The sequence below is a fragment of the Euprymna scolopes genome, chromosome 3 (assembly GCF_053919585.1).
Source record: "Euprymna scolopes isolate OS-2025 chromosome 3, ASM5391958v1, whole genome shotgun sequence".
In the NCBI taxonomy this organism is placed as follows: Eukaryota; Metazoa; Mollusca; class Cephalopoda; order Sepiida; family Sepiolidae; genus Euprymna; species Euprymna scolopes.
Window position 1 is genome coordinate 91440686 of NC_136484.1, and position 25265 is coordinate 91465950.

The following is a 25265-nucleotide window of genomic DNA, read 5'->3' on the forward strand; positions in this document are numbered from 1 at the left end:
TTTATTTTTTGTATGTTATTGTATTTCAGTTTCTATATAGTTCAGTTTTTTTTCTTTTTTAAAATAAGTCTGTAACAAAATTAACGATCAATTATTTGAATTTTGAGAGAATTTTAAAAATCGCGTTGTTTTCATTGTTGGGTTCCATTTTCCCAGTTTTTAGCTTTTTAAGGAATCTTTTGAAAAATTCACTGGTTTTATGGGGAGTGAAAAATATGAGAGTTTATTATAATCTTTCTTCTGCTGCGGACCAGGATATAATAATCCTAACTCGCTACAAAAGAAAATAATGAAATGAATGGAAAGGAGGAAACAAAACTCAATTGCTGAATAAAATAAACATGTCGTTTATTTTCTGTCGAAAATAAAGAGTTTAGGTGGAACACTTCTTACACATATACAAAAAAAATTACAATGAATTAATTTGCGATTTGTGAAGGGAGGAAACGATTTGATTTTGGACGAGTTTGCGTTTGATTTGACTGTGTATTTTGTTTTTACTTGAGAGAAGCGATTTTTAGTTGTAACTCATAATAAAAAAAATCACTTCAAACATACATGCAGGTTGGTATTTATTTGCTTCCCTATGAAAGCAAATTAGACACAAGGTCGTTTTTTTTAATGTGGGTGAAAACCAGCTCCCCCAAAAAGGGAGCACGCAAATAAATAGCAATTGTTTCGTTATGAAGGGATTCCCCCACATTGACCGACACCCAATTGACATCAAAGTAATTGTAGATTAATTCAAGAAGACGTAAGACAAAAATTACTGAAGTCCAGTTCACTCCACTTTGCCTCTCATTCAACTTGTTTGTTTATCGGCCATATTGAAAATCTAATATGACGAGATGTTTATTCTGAGTGTACGATTCAACTAGCTACATATTAACATTTTTTTACAAACAAAAATTGGCACTTACTGATTTTTTAAATCGTATTTCCAAGTTTAATTAAAGTTTTACATGTTTTTTTTTATTCAATTGTAAGGTTAAAGTATAGAATAGGTACAAAACACCCTCCCATCCCCATGTTTAGAATGGATTTTTAAATAATAACGTTATTATTTCAACACGGATCAAAAATAAAATATAATGCTTCATGCAATAATAATCTATTGTTTTATGCTGAGAGATATGTAAAAGGATTATTGTAAAATTAATGCTAATAAAAATGCACTTTTATTACAATTTAGCAGTAAAGTTTAAAATCATGAATGAAAGCATTATTTCCATGCTATATAATTAAAATATTCTAAACGAAAAATAATAAAATATAATTTTTTTAAAACTCTATCATTAGAATTAACCGGCGTCAGCCCAAAATATGTATTATTTTTCGCCAGCGGCAGCTGTAAATCTCTTGTGCGATTTTTATGGTCGTCTCTTGCTACTCCTCTTAATATTCCAACGATTCACACCGTTACCCCAATCCCTCTATTACATGTATCCACATCCGCCGCCACCTTTACCTACTTGCGATTACTATATTGGCATTAAAAGAAACGAGATTACTCCAACGAGACATTTTGATAACCGTTTGCGTATTTGTCGACCTTTTCTTGGTGAGTTGTTTAATTCATTCATTTTTCGTTGAACCCATTAAAAAAAATTACAATCTATTCATTCATTCATTTACTCTACGGCTTTGAGCAACTTTTATTGTAATTAATAAGTAGTAATCCCACTATCATCTGAGCTAACGACACGTGCATATAAAAATTTGACAAACTGATACAGTTAAACTTATAAATGTATATTTGTACATGCGTAGAGCATAAGTCGACTTAAGTCCGTCAAGTTCTAACCTTAAAATTTTTACCCCTTAGTAGATATTTGTCCGGCTAAAAACCAAATCGATTTCGTTCCATATGTCCGAATATACTATATTATCAAGTTTCAACTCTGTAGACAAAATTGATAGAGTAAATGCTTCTCATCAGAAGAAGAGAAAAATCGGCATTATACGCATAGGTATAAGGATATACAAACGAAAAACGACCTAAGAACATTTAGATTAGAAGTGAAAAGATATTTTTGAAATGTTATATGTCAGTAGGGAATAAAATAATGAGGACTATTAAAGAAAACAAAATAATAAAGCACCGAGAAATAACGCCAGAGGAAGGAGTAGATAAGAAATGCGGAAATACATATAAGAAAAATAAAATAATAAATACAATAAAGTTTTTATGTAATTTTTATTCATAATCTTTTAGTTTCATGCATGAATTGCTTTTCTTAATCGTGTAAGACTTTTACTATATCAACAAGTTTGTTTTATTAAAGATAATATCTTTATCTATTATATATCATTCAAGCATTACCGTATTTGAATATATCGTTAACTGTTAGTTTTACTCATTTAGAACTGCTTTAAAGCTTCACCGCTCACTCATTTTCCGACCAAATCTCAAACAATTTTCACAGTTCTCAGTTATATTTTGAAAATAAAAATTTCCAATCTTTGCTCGTCAAAAACAAAAGTTATAACACAATTACTGGTGTTCAAAATTCTTCAAAATAAGTAAAGAACATGAAAGACGGTTTCTTCTGATTGTCAGTTGGGTACCATAGCAACTTTTTCATCGTCGAAGCCTTCATAAACCATAGCGGGAATGTCGCTCACATGCCATCTTATTTGGGTTATATAGAGAGTTAACAAAAGTGATGCTCTTTGTCGTGCTGGTGGCTAATAATCTTCGCTTACGGCGTTATCCGTTAATTCTGTTTTTGTCTTTTTTGTCCCCTTCGTTCATTTACTTAATTACGTTTTTTATTTGATTTTTTTTTTATTTAGTCAATTTAAAAAGTTTGTAATATTTATTTTTATGGATTATTGACAATACGTATGATATTGTATTCAAGAAAGAAAATATTAATTCCAAGCAAAGTCTGGAAAAATCCTGGATTACATAGAAAAATACGAGCACGAAAAGTAATATAGTTAAGATTAAACTTAGAAAAGTAAAAGGACTAATTGTTAAAACTGGAAAAGAAAAAGACAAGATATTCCGGTAAAAAATGTAATAATAAATTGATAATTTAAAATATTGCAGCATTCAGAAATTTAACATTATATATCAATTCTTAATGCTGCAATATTTTAAGTTATAAATTTATATTTTTTACAGGAATATCTTGTCTTTTTTCACGTTTTAACAACTAGTCCTTTACTTTTCTAAGTTTAATCTTAACCATATTACTTTTCATGCTCACATTATTCCATGTAATATATATAAATGTGTAATAATAAATAGTGGTCTGTAGTGATAAGTATAAGGGCGTACATCTGAAAACAAGAATGGTTTTAAGGCTCCTAAAAGTTATAGTAGAATTTCTGCAAGGACCCGTGGCGTAATGGATAAGGTACTTGGTAAAATTCAGTTGTAAGTAACACGCGGGCGAATTACTCCTTGCTCTGTTTTTCCAACATGCAGAAATTTAAATGTAATGTGAACAAACACATTGCCTCCCAACTCCCCATTCAAGTTTATCTTTATAAATGTCAGCATGTTGGTACGGCCGGGAGGAAGCAATGAGTAGGAAAGGAAATTTCAAAGACTAGCGATGCGAAAAAAACAAAACAAAAATAAAAAATACAAGGAAAGGAAAGAAAATTTCAAAGACTACCGATGCGAAAAAAAAAAAAAAATAATAAAAAAACAAGGAAAGGAAATTTCAAAGACTAGCGATGCGAAAACAAAAAACTAGCTGTAAAAGTAAGAAAACCTCCGATTATATAGAGACCTCTACAGTGAAGGGGCGAGATTTTGCTGCAAGTCAGGTTGGGTGCAGTAAGTTCATCGGAGCACATTTCGTGGAAATATTTGTAAAACAAGCATAAGGCTACGACAGCGAGGAAAGACTGAGTACCGAATCAGTAATGTTATTAAATATTTATATTATATATATATATATATATATATATATATATATATATATATATATATATATATATATATATACTCGGGGTTTTTATTCAAAAGTAATGGACTAATGAATTCAACGATAAAAAGAGCTGATAATACTTGTTTATTGTTATATAAACATGCTCACATCCCGCTGCTACAAATAGCCACTTGTTTCAATCAAACAACTGATATCATCAGGCAGCAACTTGACTATTCAAAAGTTCAATGAATAATGGATTTTTATTTTAGGTAGGAAAGTGGAATCTTGGCAGTGACATGAAGGAAGACATAGAGGATAATGTTGGGCAACACTCTACAAGACAAAAAGACAAACATTTGAATCCGCCCAAAAGCAGGAGTTATTGACATCAATACTGCCATCAACACATCCAAACATAGATAGGCAGGGCATGTAGTTAGACAGTCTGACAGCATATGAATATAAGATGCCTAAGGGAAAATCAAGAACGAGATGGAGGGACGGCCGGATACAAAACATGGGTCCCACGTGACAACGGATAGGTCGGGACAGACATAGATGGCTAAAGTCCAGAGAGGGGTCCTTCATTGAGTGATAAAACCTTTATATATATATATATATATATATATATATATATATATATATATATATATATATATATATATATATATATATTCTCCTATAATTTTTTGTGTGTATTGATATTCATATTAAAAACCCTTTTTTCTATTTATTTAAAAAGAAAATACAACTTTGTTATATATGGGTTGTGGAATTGCATTGCATTGATCTAGCTAATTTGCACATTCTTTTAAACATTCATTTTAATTAATTTTCTAATACCTTTTCCCGTTTTCTTATGGGGTGATCATCTTTAGTTAACTATTACGTGTAATTACATTCATGCAGATATTGTACATGATTTATACTTGCGTAATATTTGCATAAAAAGTTTATAGTAAGCATAAACCTCTTTCTATATATACTTATGCATGTGTATATATATTTTTTAAAACAAAATTCGCCTGTAATATTTTGGTCTACAGATATGAAACTTAATATATAGGCTATCCGAACCCATGCGAAACTTTATATTTCGGTTTTAGCCGGGGGAAATCGGTGCAAAAGTGTTAAAATTAATAAAAAGTGAAATTTTCCATGTGAAGGTCGAACGACGGTATTACGAATATGAATGCGTAACGTAATAGCTAGTGGTTCATGTTTTAATTTTTAGCTTTGCAGCAAACATGTCTTCATAGCTCAGGCATTAACGTCAAAGGAAAAAATAAATCGTAAGGTAAAAGTTTTGGTTTCAATTAACGGTAATGGAACATGAGTTATTTTTAAAAAACTTTTTAAATCATTACTTTAAATTGGGTCCAATATAATATAATAATAAATACGAAATCTGCATTAATCAAAATATCATATTTAAGCGTATTTTACGACCGGGCGGCCTGCTAATATATATATATATATATATATATATATATATATATATATTGGTTCTGGACGCGAAAAACAAAATGCTCCAAGTATAAATTTTAACCAATTTTCTGCAGCCTTACGGAGACTAAAATCAAGATATAATCATACTAATTCTTATGTCTAGAAGCTATATTCCAATTTTGATCAAAATCCATTACCTGATTTTGATTTGAAAAAATATCTACAAGTGATCTTACGCGATCTGAAGAAGAAATTAAATTTTAAGGAATCTTGTTCAATTGGATTCCAAATTAAAACTCTGTAAAATATTTCAAAGATATCGAAATTGGAAAATATTTGTTAATTGATGTATTCAAAAATTGTGGTATTTGAATTTTCAAAAACAGTTCTTCCATTTCCTTTTAAACTGACTTAAAGTAGGTATAGCCCACGTTGGGACCCTTTATGTCTAGCAGCCATCTTCAAAAAATTTTATATAAAGGTATATTCACTATTTGAGAAAAAAATCAATATATAAAAACATATTCAACGTAAATTCAAATAGTCAAATCAAGTTTCAGAAATACATATTCTGTTACGCTCTTTCTCTGTTTCTCTGTCTTTGTCTCATTCTTCGTCTCATTCTCTGTCTGTCCATCTGTATATGTATGTATATTTTGGCAGCAAGTTATTATCAAGGCAAATTTGATTAAATACAACAGAGTTTTCTTCTTTCTTCTTTATTTTCTGTTGATTTTCTCGCTCTGCCGAGCATTTTTTCTCGTTTCAGAAAAGATAGAGGAAAATAGCTGACAAAAATCATTCGACAACCTAATGAACAACTAAACTGAAACAAGAAAAAATTCTATTTAATCAAACGTGTCTTGATATATATATATATATATATATATATATATATATATATATATATGTCTGTGTGTGTGTGCGTGTGTGTGTGTGTTAATGTCTGTATATATGTGTGTGCGTTTGTATCCGCCATATAGAAAAACGTTAGAAAATCTATATAAAATCTAAAAGTATATTATGGCGTAAAATTAATCGGGAAAAGAAAATAGAAGTATTCCTGAATCTTAAAGTTCACCTCTGTATATAGCAGATTTCGTCGAGCAGGTGGGTTGAGATTTTTGGTCATAATTTGGAAAGAAAACACTGTAATTTCAATATATTTCTTCCGGAAATGAGTTGGCATTTTCTTTCAAAATTATTTTATTTCCCCTTAATATTCTTAAGTCTAAATAGACTAAGGACGTGGAAAGAATAGTTTTACTAATGCTCTGGAGGCAGCCTTAATTTTATTAAGGTGGTTTTAGTTGTATTTTGAATGGGAGCAATCGATTTAAGATTATAGTATTATATTTGGTAAGTAGTATATATTAATTCAAGAGTGCTCAACATCCTAGATAGAGCAGGTGTGTTTAAATGCAGTTTTGCCCATAGAAAGGTTTTTTCTGTCTTTTGTTTACTTTGTGTTACCCGAGAGCCATAATAGTAATAATACATAATATTATATTTGGTAAATGGTATAAGTTTATCCAAAGTGTACAATATTATAGATCGAGCAGGTGTGTTTATTCGGCATTACCTGAGAACCATCAATATCTATCCTATATAGAACAATTCTTAAACGCCCCTTTGCTAGGAAAAAGAAAAACATTTCACATTTCACTGTATTTTGTTATACCAGAAAAAGTAATCTACGTTGCTACGAAGTCAGTGCTCAGTATCCTAGATAGGGCAAATGTATGCAATGTCTGATCTATGCTTGATAGATAAGATAAATATAAGAAAGCGTTGCCCAGTAATACAATAAAATAAATATAAGTTTCATCATATTATTGAAGAGAAAGTAGTAGATGAGAAACTCAGCATGGCCCGGGAATAAATTAAAACAAGAAAAAATATTTTTGATGAATGGGGAGGAACTTGGTGTTTCCTGAGAACAAATGATTTTAAAACTGAAAGCTCAGGTAAATGACTTAGAGCATTATTATTTTAAATGCATTAGTATAGAAGAAAGGAATAGGCTAGGCAGAAGTGAGAATCGGGTGGAGAAGACGGATGTTGAAAAACGGGGGATGGAAGAAGGGAGAGAGATAGAGAGACGAATAAGGAGTGGTAGAGAGATATCAGTTTTAATAGAAAGATTTTACACATTTTAACATATGGGCTCGGGCAACACCAGGGAAACACTGCTAATGTATATATATCTTGAAATATATATATTTTATAATTATGATGAGTAAATTTATGCGACATAAATATTGCTCAAATGCTTAAAAATTAGACCGTCACCGGTGAACCGTTTCATTTTTCATATTCACGACCCAAAAAATCAATGCTTACGTGTGAAACAAACTAACAAAAAACAACAATAAAAAACAGATGTTTATTTTCTAATTTTTGGTTCCCTGACAAAAGGAGGGTGGACCTGTAAATTCACCCTTGTCCGTTCATCCGTTTGTCTGTTTGTCCATTCGCCCGTTCGCCTGTCCACACTTTTCCCAATAACTACGTCTTGGAATTTTAAAAAATTTTGCACAAACATTAAACATGATATGAGTAAAAAAGTAACAGAACGGATTTTCCAGGAAAACTCCGGTTGCCCTGTAGGGGTGCCTTTCGGGTTAAAATGACTAAAATTGACACATTTGTGCTTATTAAAAAAAGAAAATGATGCCTTGGATTTTTCGAAAACTTTCTGAAAAGTTATAACTAACTGATTTCTATATAAATTTGTTTGTCTATACTCAGCAATAACTCTTAAGTATGTCCCAGGGGCTCTTTTAGGGCTAATAAAAACACTCCATTTTTTGGATTATTTTACCATATTTGTCCAAAATTTTCTGTGTATGTCTATTTAGCAATTTTGCATGGTGTTGAACTCCAATTTAAATATGTTAAGGCCTTGAGAACTTTTGGGGCTAGATGGGGGAGGGGGCAACTGATGGACTTAGTCATTTCTTCTTTTGCATGATACAGAACTACAATTTACATATGTTAAGGCATAAAACGGCACCGTTTGTTCATTTTCACCAGGATTTGACGTCCCCTGTGGACTTTAGGGGCTAAATGGGTGGGTGGGGGGAAATGCTGAACTTAGTCATTTTTTTATGACTCGTTCACTGTGAACTCATGGGTGACCATGCAGGCTTCACTTGTTATTAATTGAAGTACGTTCTCAAATATGACATTATGTGCACACAGTAATGTTCTCATGTGAATGCAATTTGTTCTGTTAATTGCGTGGTTATGGCATGTGTGACTAATGATGTGAGATTAATAAATGACTAATATGAAATAAATTGATCAAGGATCATAAGAAAATATGGTATTTCTAGTCATCTTATACACGATTCTCTAAAAGGAATTTGAACCACCTGCATGATATGTTCGTTCTGTGGTTCATGGCAAGACTGCTGAACTTCTGATAGTGTCTGTGTGACGCCCCAAAATATTCCCTTCTGGAAAAGCATCCACTGTAAAACTTTGTCTTATTTCATTTACCTCACCAGGAGGTTAGGCAGAAGTTCAAGTGGTGAGTTGCAAAGCCAGTGCACCTGGATTAGCACACGCTGGCTTACAAAACTTTCTCAGGCGGTGCCTCAGGCGATTACAAATAAATTAACTCCTTCCCCAAGAGAAAGTGGAGCCTTGTCAGGTGAACCTCCTGAAACTAAACATGACCATACCTTAGCCTGATAGCAACAAAATCAATGTCGGAATGATTGCCGAGAATGTACTCCTGTGTCGAGCTGCAGGAAATACAAAAACTGTATATTACTAGCGAGAAGCTGTGGAAATTCAACTTTGAAACGTTACATTTTTGAAATAATACCATTGGAAAAATACTATTAGAAAATAATACCATTAGAAACAAATTAATTTTTTTCGTAAAAGTTAATAAATATTCTTTAAATATAATAAGACGAACACGTTTCTGCTTTATACATTTCCAAAGGTTGTAATCCAGTGACAGGCTATATAGATTTCGTCCTGCGAGATCAAAAGCTTATGTGCTGACTGCAACATCGCACAAGATCAGTGAATGTATTGACAGAAGCTTCTTTTCAAGAACACTAGCTCGTGACACATCAAAAGCGTTTTACTAGGGTTTGGGATAAATATCTATTTCACAAGCCTTGTATCTACAAAATATCTAGAAATATTCTCTTGGCCATCAAATTCTTTCTTTCTGATATTGTTGTGGTGGTAGTTGTTGAATATTTGACGAGGAAGACACCGTAACAATTAGATAAATATGTATTAACAAAAATATATAAAAGAGGTAAATTGAGCAATATCTTTGCTCACTGCCGGACTAGCGGTGATGACCATACTCTCCGCATGCCTGTCTCTGACTCACTTGGTTCTTGTTATCTGGAAGTGACGTCATGGACGGAAGTGACGTCATGTAATATTTTTTCCCCGATAGTAGGGGTGTAATTATTGATAGGCAGAAATCTGAAGCACATAGTATCAACGTTGGCGTGCCTCAAGGATCCATTCTGAGTCCAATCCTCTATCTGACCTTTATCAATATCACAAATCACATTCCATTCGTCGACATTTATGCAGAAGATAGAATCATTTATGGCAACACTTTGAAAATCATTACTGATCAGAGAGAACTTGATTGCCATATGGAGAGACCTTGAATGACTGCTCGAGAGAACTTGAATGCCTACTAGACACTGTCCTAGAGTGTCTAAGGTCTCTCTGTACAGGGATTTGTCAGGATAATCTGGCATGAAGATAATTTTCCCTAGAAGTAAACCCTGACCAAATATTTAAAATCACATAGTATTCGCAGCCCAAATAAGATCTCCTCAGTATGGCTAACCCACACTGACTTTTATGACGAATTATGCACCTTCACCAAGCAATGTTACATCAATTAATAGCACGAAGCTGGATATTCCACCATATTAGATGAATTCTTTTCCTGAATTTCAGTAAGGCCAAGAGACCACAAGAAAAGTATACGATAACATATTTACATGGTCAACTGGTGTGAGCGAAAAGAATTTTCTCAACTTCTTTATGAACTCAGTGTTTGAGTGGTAAAGGATAACTTTAATGGAATAATCGAATATCTATGTTTCTCATGTAAGGATCAAGTGTTAGCCACAGGATTGGTACCCCCTTTATTTCTGAGAACTTTGACGGAAGTAAAATGAAACAAAATGAGAGAAATGAAGATTTCTCTAATACTTTTTCTAGAGCACGTGATGAAATAGGGGAATTTATGTTCAATGCGTCTTAAACCAAATTTCTTTCTTTTCGCTATTAACGCTCTGGTCCCTACTTGACTCCTAATTAAAATGAATAGTTGTTACCTTGAGAAACCGTCACTGCTTTAATAAACTTATAGAACTGAAACCTGAAAATGGAAGACTTAAATGAAATCCATTTCAAGTCAAGTGCCTGTTACGATAATGCAAATACATTTGCAAATGTTATCAAAAGAGGTGGAAAGTACTAGAAATCTGGGAAGACTTATTATTACCCAGACTCCAGGAAACAACACCGGTTGTTGTCAGTGAACAATCTCTCATGATGATCTGTGTAAGAACTCCTATTGAGTATAATAATAATAATAATAATAATAATAATAATAATAACAACCCTATCCCTTCCCCTCTTTCTTCTCTTCCCCTCTCCCTTCTCTCCCTTCCAATACTCCTCCCTGAAAAAAAAATGGCGTCAGCACGACTGGCACCACACTTAATAGTCGAAGGGTCAATAGTTGTTTTTCTTTCTTAGCCACGCCGCATCTTCCACAGTTACAACTCCTATCTTTAATACGACGCCCAATGCCAGACTGCTGGTATCGCACCAAATCACTCCCACGTCTCCGCCGCTGACGTACTATTTCCCCTTTACTGGCGGTTGTTCAACCCACAAAAAACAAAGTTAGACCTGCACTGGATTTCAGAGAATTAAACAGATACGTAGCCTGCCACACTGGAAAGGGGATTGATGTATGCGAAGAGGTGATGAGGAAGTGGAGGAGAATGAAGCAGGCCACTAAGATTGTCAACCTGAAGTCAGCTTATCTCCAGATCCATGTAGATGAAAAACTCTGGCAACATCAATTGGTCTGGTACAAGGGGAAGATGTATTGCTTGACGAGATTAGACGTTGGGCTGAGCTCAACCCTCCAAATTATGACTGCCGTGCTGAAGACGGTGCGGAGTAAAGACTGTACAGTGGACAAGGCCACTAGTTCGTACATTGACGACATTCTCGTGGAGGAAGCAGAGGTGACAGCGGAGAAAGTGAGAGGCCATGTTGCGAGGTATGGTTGACTTCAAAACTGGCGGAGTCCCTGGATGAAGGAGCGGCGTTGGGGTTGAAACTATGCCGAGATTGCAAAGGAAGCCTTGACGAGGGAATGTAATACCCGAAATCGGAACCGACCTGACAAAACGAGAACTCTTCTCGGTCTGCGGGAGACTGGTGGGACACTATCCAATCGCCGGCCAGCTCAGGATAGCGTGCAGCTTTATTAAACGACAAACGGGCACTGATGACTGGGAAGGCCGTGTGACGAAGGAGGTCACGAACATGCTACAAGAAATCATCGCGAGAGTGATGAAAGAAGACCCAGTAAAGGGGGAATGGTACGTCAGCGGCGGAGACGCGGGGTGATTTGGTGCGATACCAGCAGTCTGGCATTGGGCGTCGTATTAGAGATGAGAGGTGTAACTGTGGAAGATGCGGCGTGGCTAAGAAAGAAAAACAATCAACGTAGCCGAAATAGCTTATATTATTGAAATTAAAGTTTTCCTTTTAATTGCCGACTACTGTTAAATGTTCATGCAAAAAAAGAGTTTTCTTCTTCAGCTTGCAACGCTCTTGGCACATACAAAAAAGCGGCAATGCCTTTTCTCTTCCAGTTTCGACGTTCGTAGAAAATCCGTCTTTCTTTTTTCCCACTGACACGCAAATTAATCGTAGGTTCGAAAGACCTACAGTGAACAATTTTCCCAGCTTTTATATCCTATCTAGAAAAAAAATGAAGAGACAGGAACAAAATAGCTTCTCCCATCATGGCCTGCCTTCCCAAGATGCCTTTCGTGTATATAAATGAGCTAGCCATCCTTTCCTTCTTCTTTCCCAAAGAGCGATGCAGATACGCCGGGTACGTTTTTTTTTCTTTCTAACCATATCCCCCACAAGAATGGAAAGACCAGGCTGCTACCAACGAGAAATCGAGGGTAAACGATTATTGCGATAAAGCAAATTAATTTACAAATGGTATCGAAAAAGTTGGAGAGTACTGGAAATTTGGGAAGACTTGTTGTCAATCAGACTCCAGAGAACACCACAAGTTGTTCTCAAAGAGAATTCTTTGATTATAGCCTGTATGAAAATTTAGTAGTAGTAGTAATAATAATAATAATAATAATAATAATAATAATAATAATAATAATAGAAAACGAACAAAGAATGGTGAAAATATGTGTGACTTAGCCCGAAACAGCGAAGCGAGTGACCTGTGAGTTTGAATTTAAAAATTTTGAATTTTGTTCCACGAATTCGTTTCAGTTAGCGATTTTTTTTTGTTACGATATATGTCCAGATTTTTGCTTGTCTTTCTAAACGGTACTAGCAGCGAAACCTCCCCCCCACAAAAAAAAAGAACTAAAAATACCAGACGGACGGCTGGAAATTAACAAAAAAATTGAAATGTTCAGACTTTCACGCACCTTTCTAAAAATTGTACTAGTATTGAAAACCCTCTCAAAAAGGACACAAAATACCAGAGGGTGACGGGTAATTATGAAGTCTATTCATTTTCTTAATTTAAAAAAAAAAAAGAAAAAAAAAGAGAAATCCATTTTGAACAAATACGAGCTGAATTTGATATATATATATAAAAGTGTATGAATGTATATATGTGTGTGTAAGGGTATGTATTTCAGTATATGCGCATATAATGTATACTAAAAATAACAGGACTGTGACTTAAAAGGAAGAAGAGACAAGGGGAAAAAAGAAAAAGGAAAACTAATTACCGACGGAGGGGGGGGGGGTAAGACTACTACTAGCGACTACACATTATCGAGTAAGGGAGACCTACCTTCAAATTCCCTTTCACAGAGTATATGTTACAACGTATACTAAGTACAATACTTATTATTTTTTTCTTGTCTTTGTGTCACCCTGTCCTGTTCTTTATGTATGTGTGATAGGGCACAATGCCTCTTACCTAAGTGACAGGTAACACTATCCCTGTGACTGAACCGCAGGTTAAAAAAAAACAAAAAAACTCTGGGTTTGATGTTGCCACAAACACCACAACATGAAAAATGTCCGATACAAATGAAACAAACCGTGGGCTCCAGAAGAAAGATCTGGATATCATGATCGGCAGGTGCTCTCTCGGTAGCCAGCATGGAGGACTCGGTTGTCATTCTGCGAATATTGGCCCACTTTCTAATTTCAGAAATGCAAATAACACAGACACTGAATAGGTAAGTATAATCTCTAATTTCAGGGACCAAAATGATACGGACCAAACACAGCACAGCCAAGATAACTATCAACAAAAGAAAAACCCGGAGGAAAAATGGACAATGAAAGAGAATAGACTCGTAATACGATTATGGAAATCACTATAAATAAAAATATAGAGTTTATCGGAAACGAATGAAAGAGCTATGGAACTTGTCCAGTGACTACCATATGACAGAACAAAAAATTGCAGACCAAGCAAGACTGATACTCAAAATTGGAAGTAACAGAAATACAGCAAAAAATAAATGATAAAATTCAGCAGAAAGAATCCCCAACTGGAATTGCACGTGTAGAAACTCCACAAGTGGAAGCTCTACAAGTATAAACACCACAGGCGGATGACCTGCGAAGACTGAACTATACAAACGTGAAAATCGAGAGAATGAAACAGAGCTAACAAAGGATAAAGCAGGTGGAATATAAAACATAATGCAGTTCATGAACGAGGAAAAAATAAAGCTCCCATGTGTAAGGAACCAAGAGCAGAAGAAATTAAAAACAGAAACAGAGAAAGTTAACAAGCCCCTTCCATACATTACAACAGGTACAATCACAGACTTAACTTAATTTACGCAGGTACCGAGATAGTAAATATGATATTAAAATCAGAAAAATATCTAGAGAAAGACCGACAAAACCTGGATGGGAAATGTGGCTAGAACCCAAATCAACAAACACAAAGAAGAAGCCAAAACGACAAACAGGAAGAAAGCGACATGGAAAAGATGGAAAATTTGCAATGTGACTAGTAGGGAGAGGCTAAACAAGAAACACGAAGAACTGAACCAAATAAATGAAGCAAAAGAAGGGAAATTGAGATGATATAGGTACAAATCTGAACAGTGAAAGCAAAAGAAGACATTTGAAAACAATGAAAGCCGATTCTACGAAAATGTGAACGGAGGGAAAATTAAAACAAAACGACGAAACCCAACAGAAACAAAATTCTACTGAAGTAAGATATGGAAAGAACGACAGGATCACAATAGAAATGTTGAATGGCTGAAATATATGAGTTATTACAAATCGAAGAAGGATCAGTGAATGAAGGAAATCCTAAGAAAAATGGTAAACTGGAGAGCACCAATGCATGCCGGGACACATGCATACTGGTTCAAAAAGTTCACATTACACGAAAGGCTAGCTCAAAGCCTAAGAAGATGTATACAGTATTAACTTACTTCTTTAATTTTCGCTATTCTCTAAACTACTTTGTTCGTAAACTGACCCATTAGAAGTCCAGTCACTAACTCCTATGTCTCCTTCATCTATCATGGCTAAATGACGTTCCATCACTTGGATATCCGATTCGTTATTCGAATTCTATCGGCATCGTTCGTATAGCGATTCATCGTTATCTACCTCTTCTATTTCTATCTGAGGAATCCGAATATAATGGGGTCGCTAGCGTTGTCCTTCAGATATGCGGCCTCGGAGATGGAATATTCCATTTGTTCACATCAGCTGTACGAAGATGCACATATTAGAGCTTCCATACCAACGTTCAAGTTACATTTTATTTACTATTGCCATTTTTTTCCTTGTTCACTGCTTCTGGTAGATCTCTACTGAATTGGCGATGCATTTTCTCCTCAAACTACTTTCGGTTTTTGTTCATTTATTACCTTACATTCTTTGCTCCTTACTAGTTCGCACTATTGCAATTTTTCAAACTTTGACACATCCTTCATAAGCCTTTTCTTACACGTTGGAACTGTAAACTTTTAAACTATTTTCTTCTTTTACGCATCATTCTGCATCTATTAGTCCTTGTCTTTTCACTTTTCTTTTCACATACAACCTATCGACATCACTTTTTAGTTGATAAGCTCCCTCCGTTGTTATCGTTTTCCTTGATTTCCTGTCCATATCTTTTAGCCCGTTTTCCTTCTATTAAATAATACTGCTTCCATATCGAAAGATAGCTACTACCCATGTGTTTACTGGGGATATTTTGTTTTTACCATTCTTGACCTAAGAATAAACTGTAGTCTCTTCTGGTATTCTTTTCTTGCCATTTCTTTCATTTCAGCTTTTTTTATTTTATCTAATTCCACAATTCCTAAATAGGTTTATTTTTCTCCAACCGCTGTAATCATTTCCCAATTCAATAGCTTTATTCCCTCACAACATTTTCAACGCCAGAAAAGAAATGAATTGAGATGGAAAAGAAGAACAAAAGATTATCTAAAAAAATTCATACAAGATGCGAATTTGATTGAAAGAGGACTGAAAGGCGAATTGGGTGCAAAGAAGACAGTAAAATTCAAACAGACAGAAAAGTAAAGAATAGAAAGAAAGGGAATTAAATTGGAGCAAATAAAGCAAGAAAAAATTGCAAAGGTGAAGAAGTACGAAACGAGAAAAGAACAATTCAGAGAAAATGGGTTGTTAGTTTGATAGAGAGGACCTACCTCAGAAACGGGCGAGAGTCTCTCGGCAGTAGACTGAAAGATAGAAAAAAGAAAAAAAAAGAAGCCCAAGATGGCGGCTGTTGTCTTTTAAAGCCTCCGGTCATGCGTAGATCTCTAGCAATCTAGTGTGGTATATGCAAATTAGGTGGGCCCGAAACATTATAAAAAACCAGTCGCTGGGAGGACTGGGAGAAGCGTTTAAGACATGCGAATAGAGAACGTCGACGTGTATTTCATACTCAACTTGTGACTAGCGAACCCCTGCTTGATGTTTTAGCCCAAAATTTTTGTTGCTTTGCGTAGACAAAGACTTCTGATACAGGACCAGAGGAAGCTCTACGAGGAACTTAATAGAAGATCCGATTACCTAAATCAATACCCAAATTCAGAAAAATGGCCAAAGTTTTAAGTGATTTTTTGATCGTTAAAAAAGAATATAATGGAAGTGCGTTGTGGCTGAAAGATGTGAAGAATAAAATAGAAAGCAAGTTAAAGCAAATCCAAGATGTTGTGAAAGTGAAAAAAAGAGAAACTTAAAATAACAGAGAAAATTCCAAATTGAAAGGCTCCCAGACCAGACATTGTACAGCGATATGGAAGAGAACAAAACTTTACCAATTTGCATGGAAGGATTGCATCTCAAATTGACAGACTTTTGACGGATGTAATTCCTGAATGAAGCACGCGTGGACGAACATTGGTCTGCCAAAAGAATATATTAAAGAGGACTGCGGTGGATAACTATCGGTTCATCACCTGCTTTCCATTGATGTGGAAACTACTGACAGACATTTTGGTAGATGAGATTTACCAATATCTAGAACAGTAAGAGATCTTTCCTGAGGAACAAAAGGGATGTTGGCGAACTAGTAGAAGTACCCAATATCAATTGCTTATCAATACGTCGAGATTTTAAGAGAAGATTCACATAGATAGATTATTGCAAAGCATATGATCTTGTTCCACATAGCTAGACTAAGGAATCTATGGAAATATTTGGAATAAAGATGAATGTGCGGGATTTCTGCGAAGGAAGTATGAAACAGTGGAAGATTTCATTGCTATTAAACGGAGAAATTCATACAGGGATTTTTCAGAACAACTTGTCGCCATTGTCGTTTGTGTTGAGTATGATACCTTTGTCGTTCATATTACGAAAGGTAAATACGTATTATAAATGAGGAAAGAAGGAGTACCGGCTAAACCATTTATTATTTATGGATGATTTAAAGTTGTATGCAAAGGATGAAGACCAACCAAGCATGCTTGTGAGGACTGTTTATATGTTCACTAATGACATAGGTATTGAACTCGGCATGAAGAAGAGTGGTGCCCTGAAACTGAAAAGGGGGAAAATAATGTTGTTATTATTATTATTATTATTATTATTATTATTATTATTATTATTATTATTATCACTAGGAGGAGTCACACATGCCACCATCAAAAATTTCTCGTCGAGAATAACTTGTGGAATTCTTTAGAGTTTGAGTGACAAGTCTCCCCAGATTTCCATTACTCCCCACTTCTTTCGATAGCCATTGCAGATGAATTTGTAATATTGTAACAGCCTATACCATTGATTTATCGTAGGTGGGAATCATCGATCTTCACTGGAATTTGGGTGGCAAAAAGCTTCTCCATTATTATTATTATTATTTGTACTCACTAGGAGTTCTTACACGAGTCATCATCAGAGATTACTCACTCACAACAACCAATGGATGGAGTTTAGGGAGAACAAGGCTCCCCAGATATCCAGTATTTTTCATCTCTTTCAATCTTTGCAAATCTTGGCCTTCATTGGAATATGAGCGAAACAAGCCTCCCTAAGGTCCCTGTTCTTTTTGCACTTATCCAGTGGAGGTCTGGTTAGTGCTTTCTTCCATTGGTTTTTCCATCCTTCTCGATCCTTCCCAATTTGTTAACTTATTATTATCATTGGCTCACATGGAGCTTTCACACAAGTCAACAAACGATCTGATTGGAGACCTGTGGTGTTCTCTGGAAGCTGAGTGACAACAAGTCACCCCAGACATCCAGCTCTCTCCACCTCCTTCGATAGCATTTGCAAATAAATTTGCGTCATCGCAACAGTCTCATACCATTGATTTCTCGCTGGTAGTGGACATTGGTTTATACTGAAATTTGAGTGGCACTAAGCCTACCCAAGATCCCAGTTCTCTTTGCGCTGTCCAGCGGAGGTCTGGCCAGCGCTCTGTCCTCGGTTTTTCCATCCTCCTTGACCCTTTTCGGCTCTTTGGTATCACTTTTCTATTGGGGGGGAGTAATGAAACAATGGGGGGATGCATGATGGTGGTGTAGAACTTGTAGATATGCAGCTTCGGCGTTCTTCATTGACTGTAACGCTTCTTTGTTATATTGTCTTGTGTTATTCCCCACATTCTAGGGCCTTCCTTAATATTTCAGCCGTTTTCATTATCCTTTGGCGTTGTATTTTTGCAGTTATTCCTCTGATTCCAATTTCTGCCATTCTTTTTTCGAAGTTATTCGGAATTGTTCCTAGTGCTCCTACTATTATCGGTACTATTTTGATTTTCTTCATCATCCAAAATCATTATTATTATTATTATTATTATTTAGTTAGTTTAAAGTATAAGCACATCAACGATCCTTATGAGTAACCATTACAACACGACAACGAGTGATAATTTATTAATCATACATCTTATGTAACCTTCCTAAAGTATATTATTAATTTATTGGTTTGTTGGTTTAAATCATTAATTTCTCGATCACAATTGCCATGTTTACAACCAATGAGAATAACCATATATATTTTATGTGTTTTAACTAGGCCAGTGATAATTACCATTTACTCGTGTTAACTTGTTTTATACTTCTTGTATAACATAACATAATTATTACTATTAATTGATTCATTGATTTAACTGGTCAACGTTATTAACGACCATTATAAACTAGCCATTACCGCGATTATGGCTAGTGATAAATACCAGTTTTGTGATGAGTTAATTAGACCCGTTATGATATAACAAACCTCACGCTGACAAACAAAATATACGTGGCGAATGAAAAACGATTGCGGCTAATGAAATGGCCACCAGTTTGCAGATTTATATTCATATAAATTTACAGAACAGGTATTTTGAATAAGTTAATTGTTCGTTAGAAAAGTTAAATGTTCTTGTGTTTGTAGAATGTTCGAAAATCGGAAGACACGACTGCTAGAAGTGTGTATGTTTGTTTTTCTGTCAGTGTGAATATGCGTGCGATAACGTAGTAGATAGAGCAGTATGTGTGTACGTGATTAACTATTATCAGTGTGTGAATATGTGTACGGACATATGTATGAGTCTAATAGTCGTTTCTTTCACTTCGCCTCGAAAAAGAGAAAGGTGAGTCTAATATGGTGCTCGCTGGGCTCCTTGTCCCTGGATAATTCTCTTATTTGGATTACCAAATTTCTGTTGTTATTATATTCATTTATTTCACATTGCCTTGAAAAGAGAATTGTTTCAAACGCGAAGGCATCATTCTCATTCGCTGAACATTGTGGAATTTGCACCGTCATGTAAAATAATATTGCTTCTTTTTCAGAACGCCGTACTGTTATATAAGGAATACAGAACACAGCTTTTAATTTGATTGTCCTAATTTCCACTGGAACAACAAAAAAGAATGAAAAAAAAAAAGAAAGAAAGAGTAAGCTTGTCACCCTATCGATTGAACTTCTTCCGTTGTTTACAAAACATCGTACGTCATTTTTAACAAACGTAGTTAAGCCACGCCTGAAAACCTTGAACTTAAAACACACGCATTTCAACTTGTACATTCCTTTTTCATACACCCAGTAAAATATCAGCATGTAAATATTAAACCAAATCTATGTAAATAATATCAATCAACATCCCATATAATTTCAGTCGCAACAAATTAGGCCGTTAATTAATTATAGTTGATTGATTGTGACCCAGCTGCCCCACCGTAATAAGCTTTATTCTTAACTAGCGGGGGTACCCGGCGTTGCCCGAGTGTTTGTTTCCGGGACGGGGGGGGAGTTTTAAAAAATGTTATGGTAGGTAAGTAGGAAGGATCAAACCCGGAGTCATGAGTAAAAGTAGGAAAATAAAGTGTGAAAAAAAAAACAAAAAAAAACATCTGCAACGTTAACAGTTCGGCCACCAAGAAAAGTCCATTCCAGTTGTTTAAGAAAAAAAAAAAAACGACTACGGTAGGTCGGCGCGAACGTGAAAATATAATGTGAATTGTCCAGCACGCTAACCACTACGCCACAGAGCACTGCAGCTTAGTTTAGTGGTTTTTAATAACTTCACATGAAAGAACTACGAAGCCAAACCGGTGTTCTCTTCTCAACTGTTCCTTGTGAACGATCTCCAAACGGTGTTAAGTGGTGGCAGAGGGAGGAGGAATTTATTAGAGAGAAAATATTTTACCTCTTCCATTGATCTTAACCGATTTAGGCCGTGACTTCTCAGCAGAAAAAGTATAGAAATATAAGATTATCGAGGAATTTGAGAAATAATAAGCCTATAACACACCTCAGATATTGTTCTGCCGTTTGTGCATATTATATTTGCATGAAATATCTTGATTTTCAATCCTATTAATGTCAAAATCAGACGGGAAAAAATGAGTTCATTTTATTTATATAGATAGAAGAGATAAACACGCCCGACTTCGCCCAGAATAACCTCAGCATGACCAATCGTCAAACCCAGGATGTGGAAGAAGACACCGGAAGTAGCAGCAGCAGTAGCAATTAAACCGCATTTTTAAGGCTAATAGACGAACTATACAAATGCAATTTCACACCTTGCTGCTTGCTTCACCTAGCTGACTCCAGCTCTCCTCTGCGGTGCCTGTTCTAGCTCCAGCTCACTCCTGCTCTGACTCCTGCATTTCCAGCTTCGGCCCCAGCTTATTTCTTCTGTTCCTGCCCAGCTCTATCCTTCTGCGCTGATTCCAGTGGCTCTTTCCAGAAGTATCTGCCCCAGCTCTTTCCTACACTAGCGCTTCCTGTCCTAGATCCTTTTAGCGGTTCAGGCTTGTAGCGCTCCCTGGTCAAGTGCCTTTCGACCCCCGGCTCTCTTTCAGTGCTCGTTAACGTCCGGCTCTCTGTTCCAGTGACCGTCGATACCAGGTTCTAGGCACCAGCTCGTTCCTTCAATCTGTTTCTCTCGATCCAGCTCTTGGCCACATCCGTACGGACAAGACCTAATTGAAACATCTCATCACACATCAGGTACATCCACATCAGTATCCGCGTAACGTAATTCCATGCTGTTCAGGAACCCGTTTCCTCGTCTTTAGCTATCCAGTATACAGAGCTATCCAGATATAATATTTCCTGTTCGCCAATCTTCTTCCAGAACCTTCATCGATCGATTTTCTCCAGTTCTACATTTTCCTCGTGTATTTATGTCAGACTGATGCAAAATGTTCTGTATAGCCCTAGGAAGCCCCATCCCCCTCAGGCTTCGCCTTTCTGCTTTCGGAAGGAGCAAGTTTATCGCTTGTTGTCTGAGGCGCTCTCACCGAGGAATGCCGAGGGGGTTACTCAAACTAATTTTTACAGGGCCAAAATGCTTCTTCTGTTGGAGCGTTAGCTCATTTTTCCACCTTCTGACCTTGTGTCACGATCTCTCGTGGTGGGAGAGTAGTAAATACTGTCTATTTTCTTAGTTGCACAGTCGATCGGCATCCAACTATCGGCCCGCTGCAACAAACTAAATAAACGGAAAAAGAAAGTAAAGTTATACAAGTTAATACAATTTTGACGTTCGTTCATATCGTATTTCTGCTTAACTACAAACTAGGAGACTTAACAACGAGGAGAAACAAGTTAGTGTTTATCCTTTTTTTTTTTGACTGCGAGCAAATTATTAAAATTTTAATTTTTTTAAAATCCTTATTCTGATTTCTAACAGCCTTTGATAACAGTACTTTTTCTTTCTTCTTTTAAGCAACAATGGATGAGTTAGACAAAAAAATGATGAAACCCTTGACCCAAGACTTCATCGAGGGTTGTCGGAAGGAATACATTCCAATAGGAATGAAAACTAAAATGAAGAAATCAGTTTGTAAAACCTACAATTACGCAACGCACGTCGTCAGCCATATTTTACCAGTTGTGTCGACGATACGAAATTATAAATTCAAGTCGTTCCTTATCAACGACATCATAGCAGGTTTGACTGTAAGCTTTATGCAATTACCACAAGGTAAGGCATTTATTACTATAAAAATATTTTGTAGAATAGCAAAACATATGTTTACTTCGGTCGCATGCGTCTTCTTGTTCTATTTTTGTGATCTTTTAAAATAATTCTCAACACTGTTGATAATGTTTACCCATTCGTTTATTCATGTTTTATGATCGATAATGTTTGAATTCATGTTTTGAAACATGACGCAAATCATAAATCTATAATATCACGCCAAAGCTATACTTATGTTGTAAACATAATATTTTAAACTCTGTTTATAAAAATGTTTAAATGGGCCAGCAGAACCTCATCCTGAAAACCTCAAAGTTTCAGTTTCGATTTATGGTGAAAACATCTACAGTATTTGTTATGAATTTATTTACTTACTTTGAATGCAATAATCTCCTTTTCTAAAAGCAGTTAAGATCTGTGACATTTGAAGATTATAAAAATTCCACAATGTATTCCATTCATTCAAATGGTGTCCTGCTCCGTACAGACACTGACAGCTATGACTCTATCTCCCTTTCTCTCCCTCGAGGCATTCATGAATTCATTGTTGCTCATCATTCAGAACCACATTCACGCTTTTTATCGAAAGTGTTTGATGTATTGCCATAACTTTATTTGCAGCTCTACAAACAGTAGGTTGCAGTTTCTTTCTGCCCGAGTAGTGCCCATACTGGGCGACTGTGCTGACCATTGTACCCAAAGGAATCTTCTGCTCAGCACAATGAGATACGAAACCATCAACTGAATTATTTCTGTTTGCTACCATATTCCATCAGTCACTTGCTTTCCATGCCCTCCGTTTCCATGATTGGGATAGGGCCGAAGTGGGTTTTCGACCTTGCCCAACGGTTTCCTATAAACTAGCGAAGTGAAGGAGGCGCCTTTTTTTCTTTCAAAGTAGTGCTGTCTCGTCACATTATACAGCGCCCAGTATTTCCGAATGGCTAGGCTTATCGTTGCTTATCTTCGATGATCTGCCTTATATACAATGTATTTAAAATTTATTTATATACAATGTATTTAAAATTTATTTATATACAATGCATTTAAAATTTATTTATATACAATGCATTTAAAATTTATCTATATACAATGCATTTAAAATTTATTTATATACAATGTATTTAAAATTTATTTATATACAATGTATTTAAAATTTATTTATATACAATGCATTTAAAATTTATTTATATACAATGCATTTAAAATTTATTTATATACAATGTATTTAAAATTTATTTATATACAATGCATTTAAAATTTATTTATATACAATGCATTTAAAATTTATCTATATACAATGCATTTAAAATTTATTTATATACAATGTATTTAAAATTTATTTATATACAATGCATTTAAAATTTATTTATATACAATGCATTTAAAATGTATCTATATACAATGCATTTAAAATTTATTTATATACAATGTATTTAAAATTTATTTATATACAATGTATTTAAAATTTATTTATATACAATGCATTTAAAATTTATTTATATACAATGCATTTAAAATTTATTTATATACAATGCATTTAAAATTTATTTATATACAATGCATTTAAAATTTATTTATATACAATGCATTTAAAATTTATTTATATACAATGCATTTAAAATTTATTTATATACAATGCATTTAAAATTTATTTATATACAATGCATTTAAAATTTATTTATATACAATGCATTTAAAATTTATTTATATACAATGCATTTAAAATTTATTTATATACAATGCATTTAAAATTTATTTATATACAATGCATTTAAAATTTATTTATATACAATGCATTTAAAATTTATTTATATACAATGCATTTAAAATTTATTTATATACAATGCATTTAAAATTTATTTATATACAATGCATTTAAAATTTATTTATATACAATGTATTTAAAATTTATTTATATACAATGTATTTAAAATTTATTTATATACAATGTATTTAAAATTTATTTATATACAATGTATTTAAAATTTATTTATATACAATGTATTTAAAATTTATTTTACATACAATGTATTTAAAATTTATTTTACATACAATGCATTTAAAATTTATTTTATATACAATGTATTTAAAATTTATTTATATACAATGTATTTAAAATTTATTTATATACAATGCATTTAAAATTTATTTATATACAATGTATTTAAAATTTATTTATATACAATGTATTTGAAATTTATTTATATACAATGTATTTAAAATTTATTTATATACAATGCATTTAAAATGTATTTATATACAATGTATTTAAAATTTATTTATATACAATGTATTTAAAATTTATTTATATACAATGTATTTAAAATTTATTTATATACAATGTATTTAAAATTTATTTATATACAATGTATTTAAAATTTATTTATATACAATGTATTTAAAATTTATTTATATACAATGCATTTAAAATTTATTTATATACAATGTATTTAAAATTTATTTTATATACAATGTATTTAAAATTTATTTATATACAATGCATTTAAAATTTATTTATATACAATGTATTTAAAATTTATTTATATACAATGTATTTAAAATTTATTTATATACAATGTATTTAAAATTTATTTATATACAATGTATTTAAAATTTATTTATATACAATGCATTTAAAATTTATTTATATACAATGCATTTAAAATTTATTTATATACAATGTATTTAAAATTTATTTATATACAATGTATTTAAAATTTATTTATATACCATGCATTTAAAATTTATTTATATACAATGTA

General features: G+C 33.8%; 1 protein-coding gene across 1 annotated transcript in view; it reads left to right on the forward strand.

Moving 5' to 3' along the window:
• Positions 1 to 1334: 1334 nt before the first annotated feature.
• LOC145257514 (pendrin-like) overlaps positions 1335 to 25265 on the forward strand; it is a 169312-nt gene continuing 145381 nt past the window's right edge. Inside the window, exons 1-2 of the mRNA XM_080115665.1 lie at positions 1335 to 1561; positions 22246 to 22503. Coding sequence (XP_079971791.1) covers positions 1441 to 1561; positions 22246 to 22503 — 379 coding nt within the window. The 5' untranslated portion in view covers positions 1335 to 1440. The remainder of the gene's footprint in view (positions 1562 to 22245; positions 22504 to 25265) is intronic.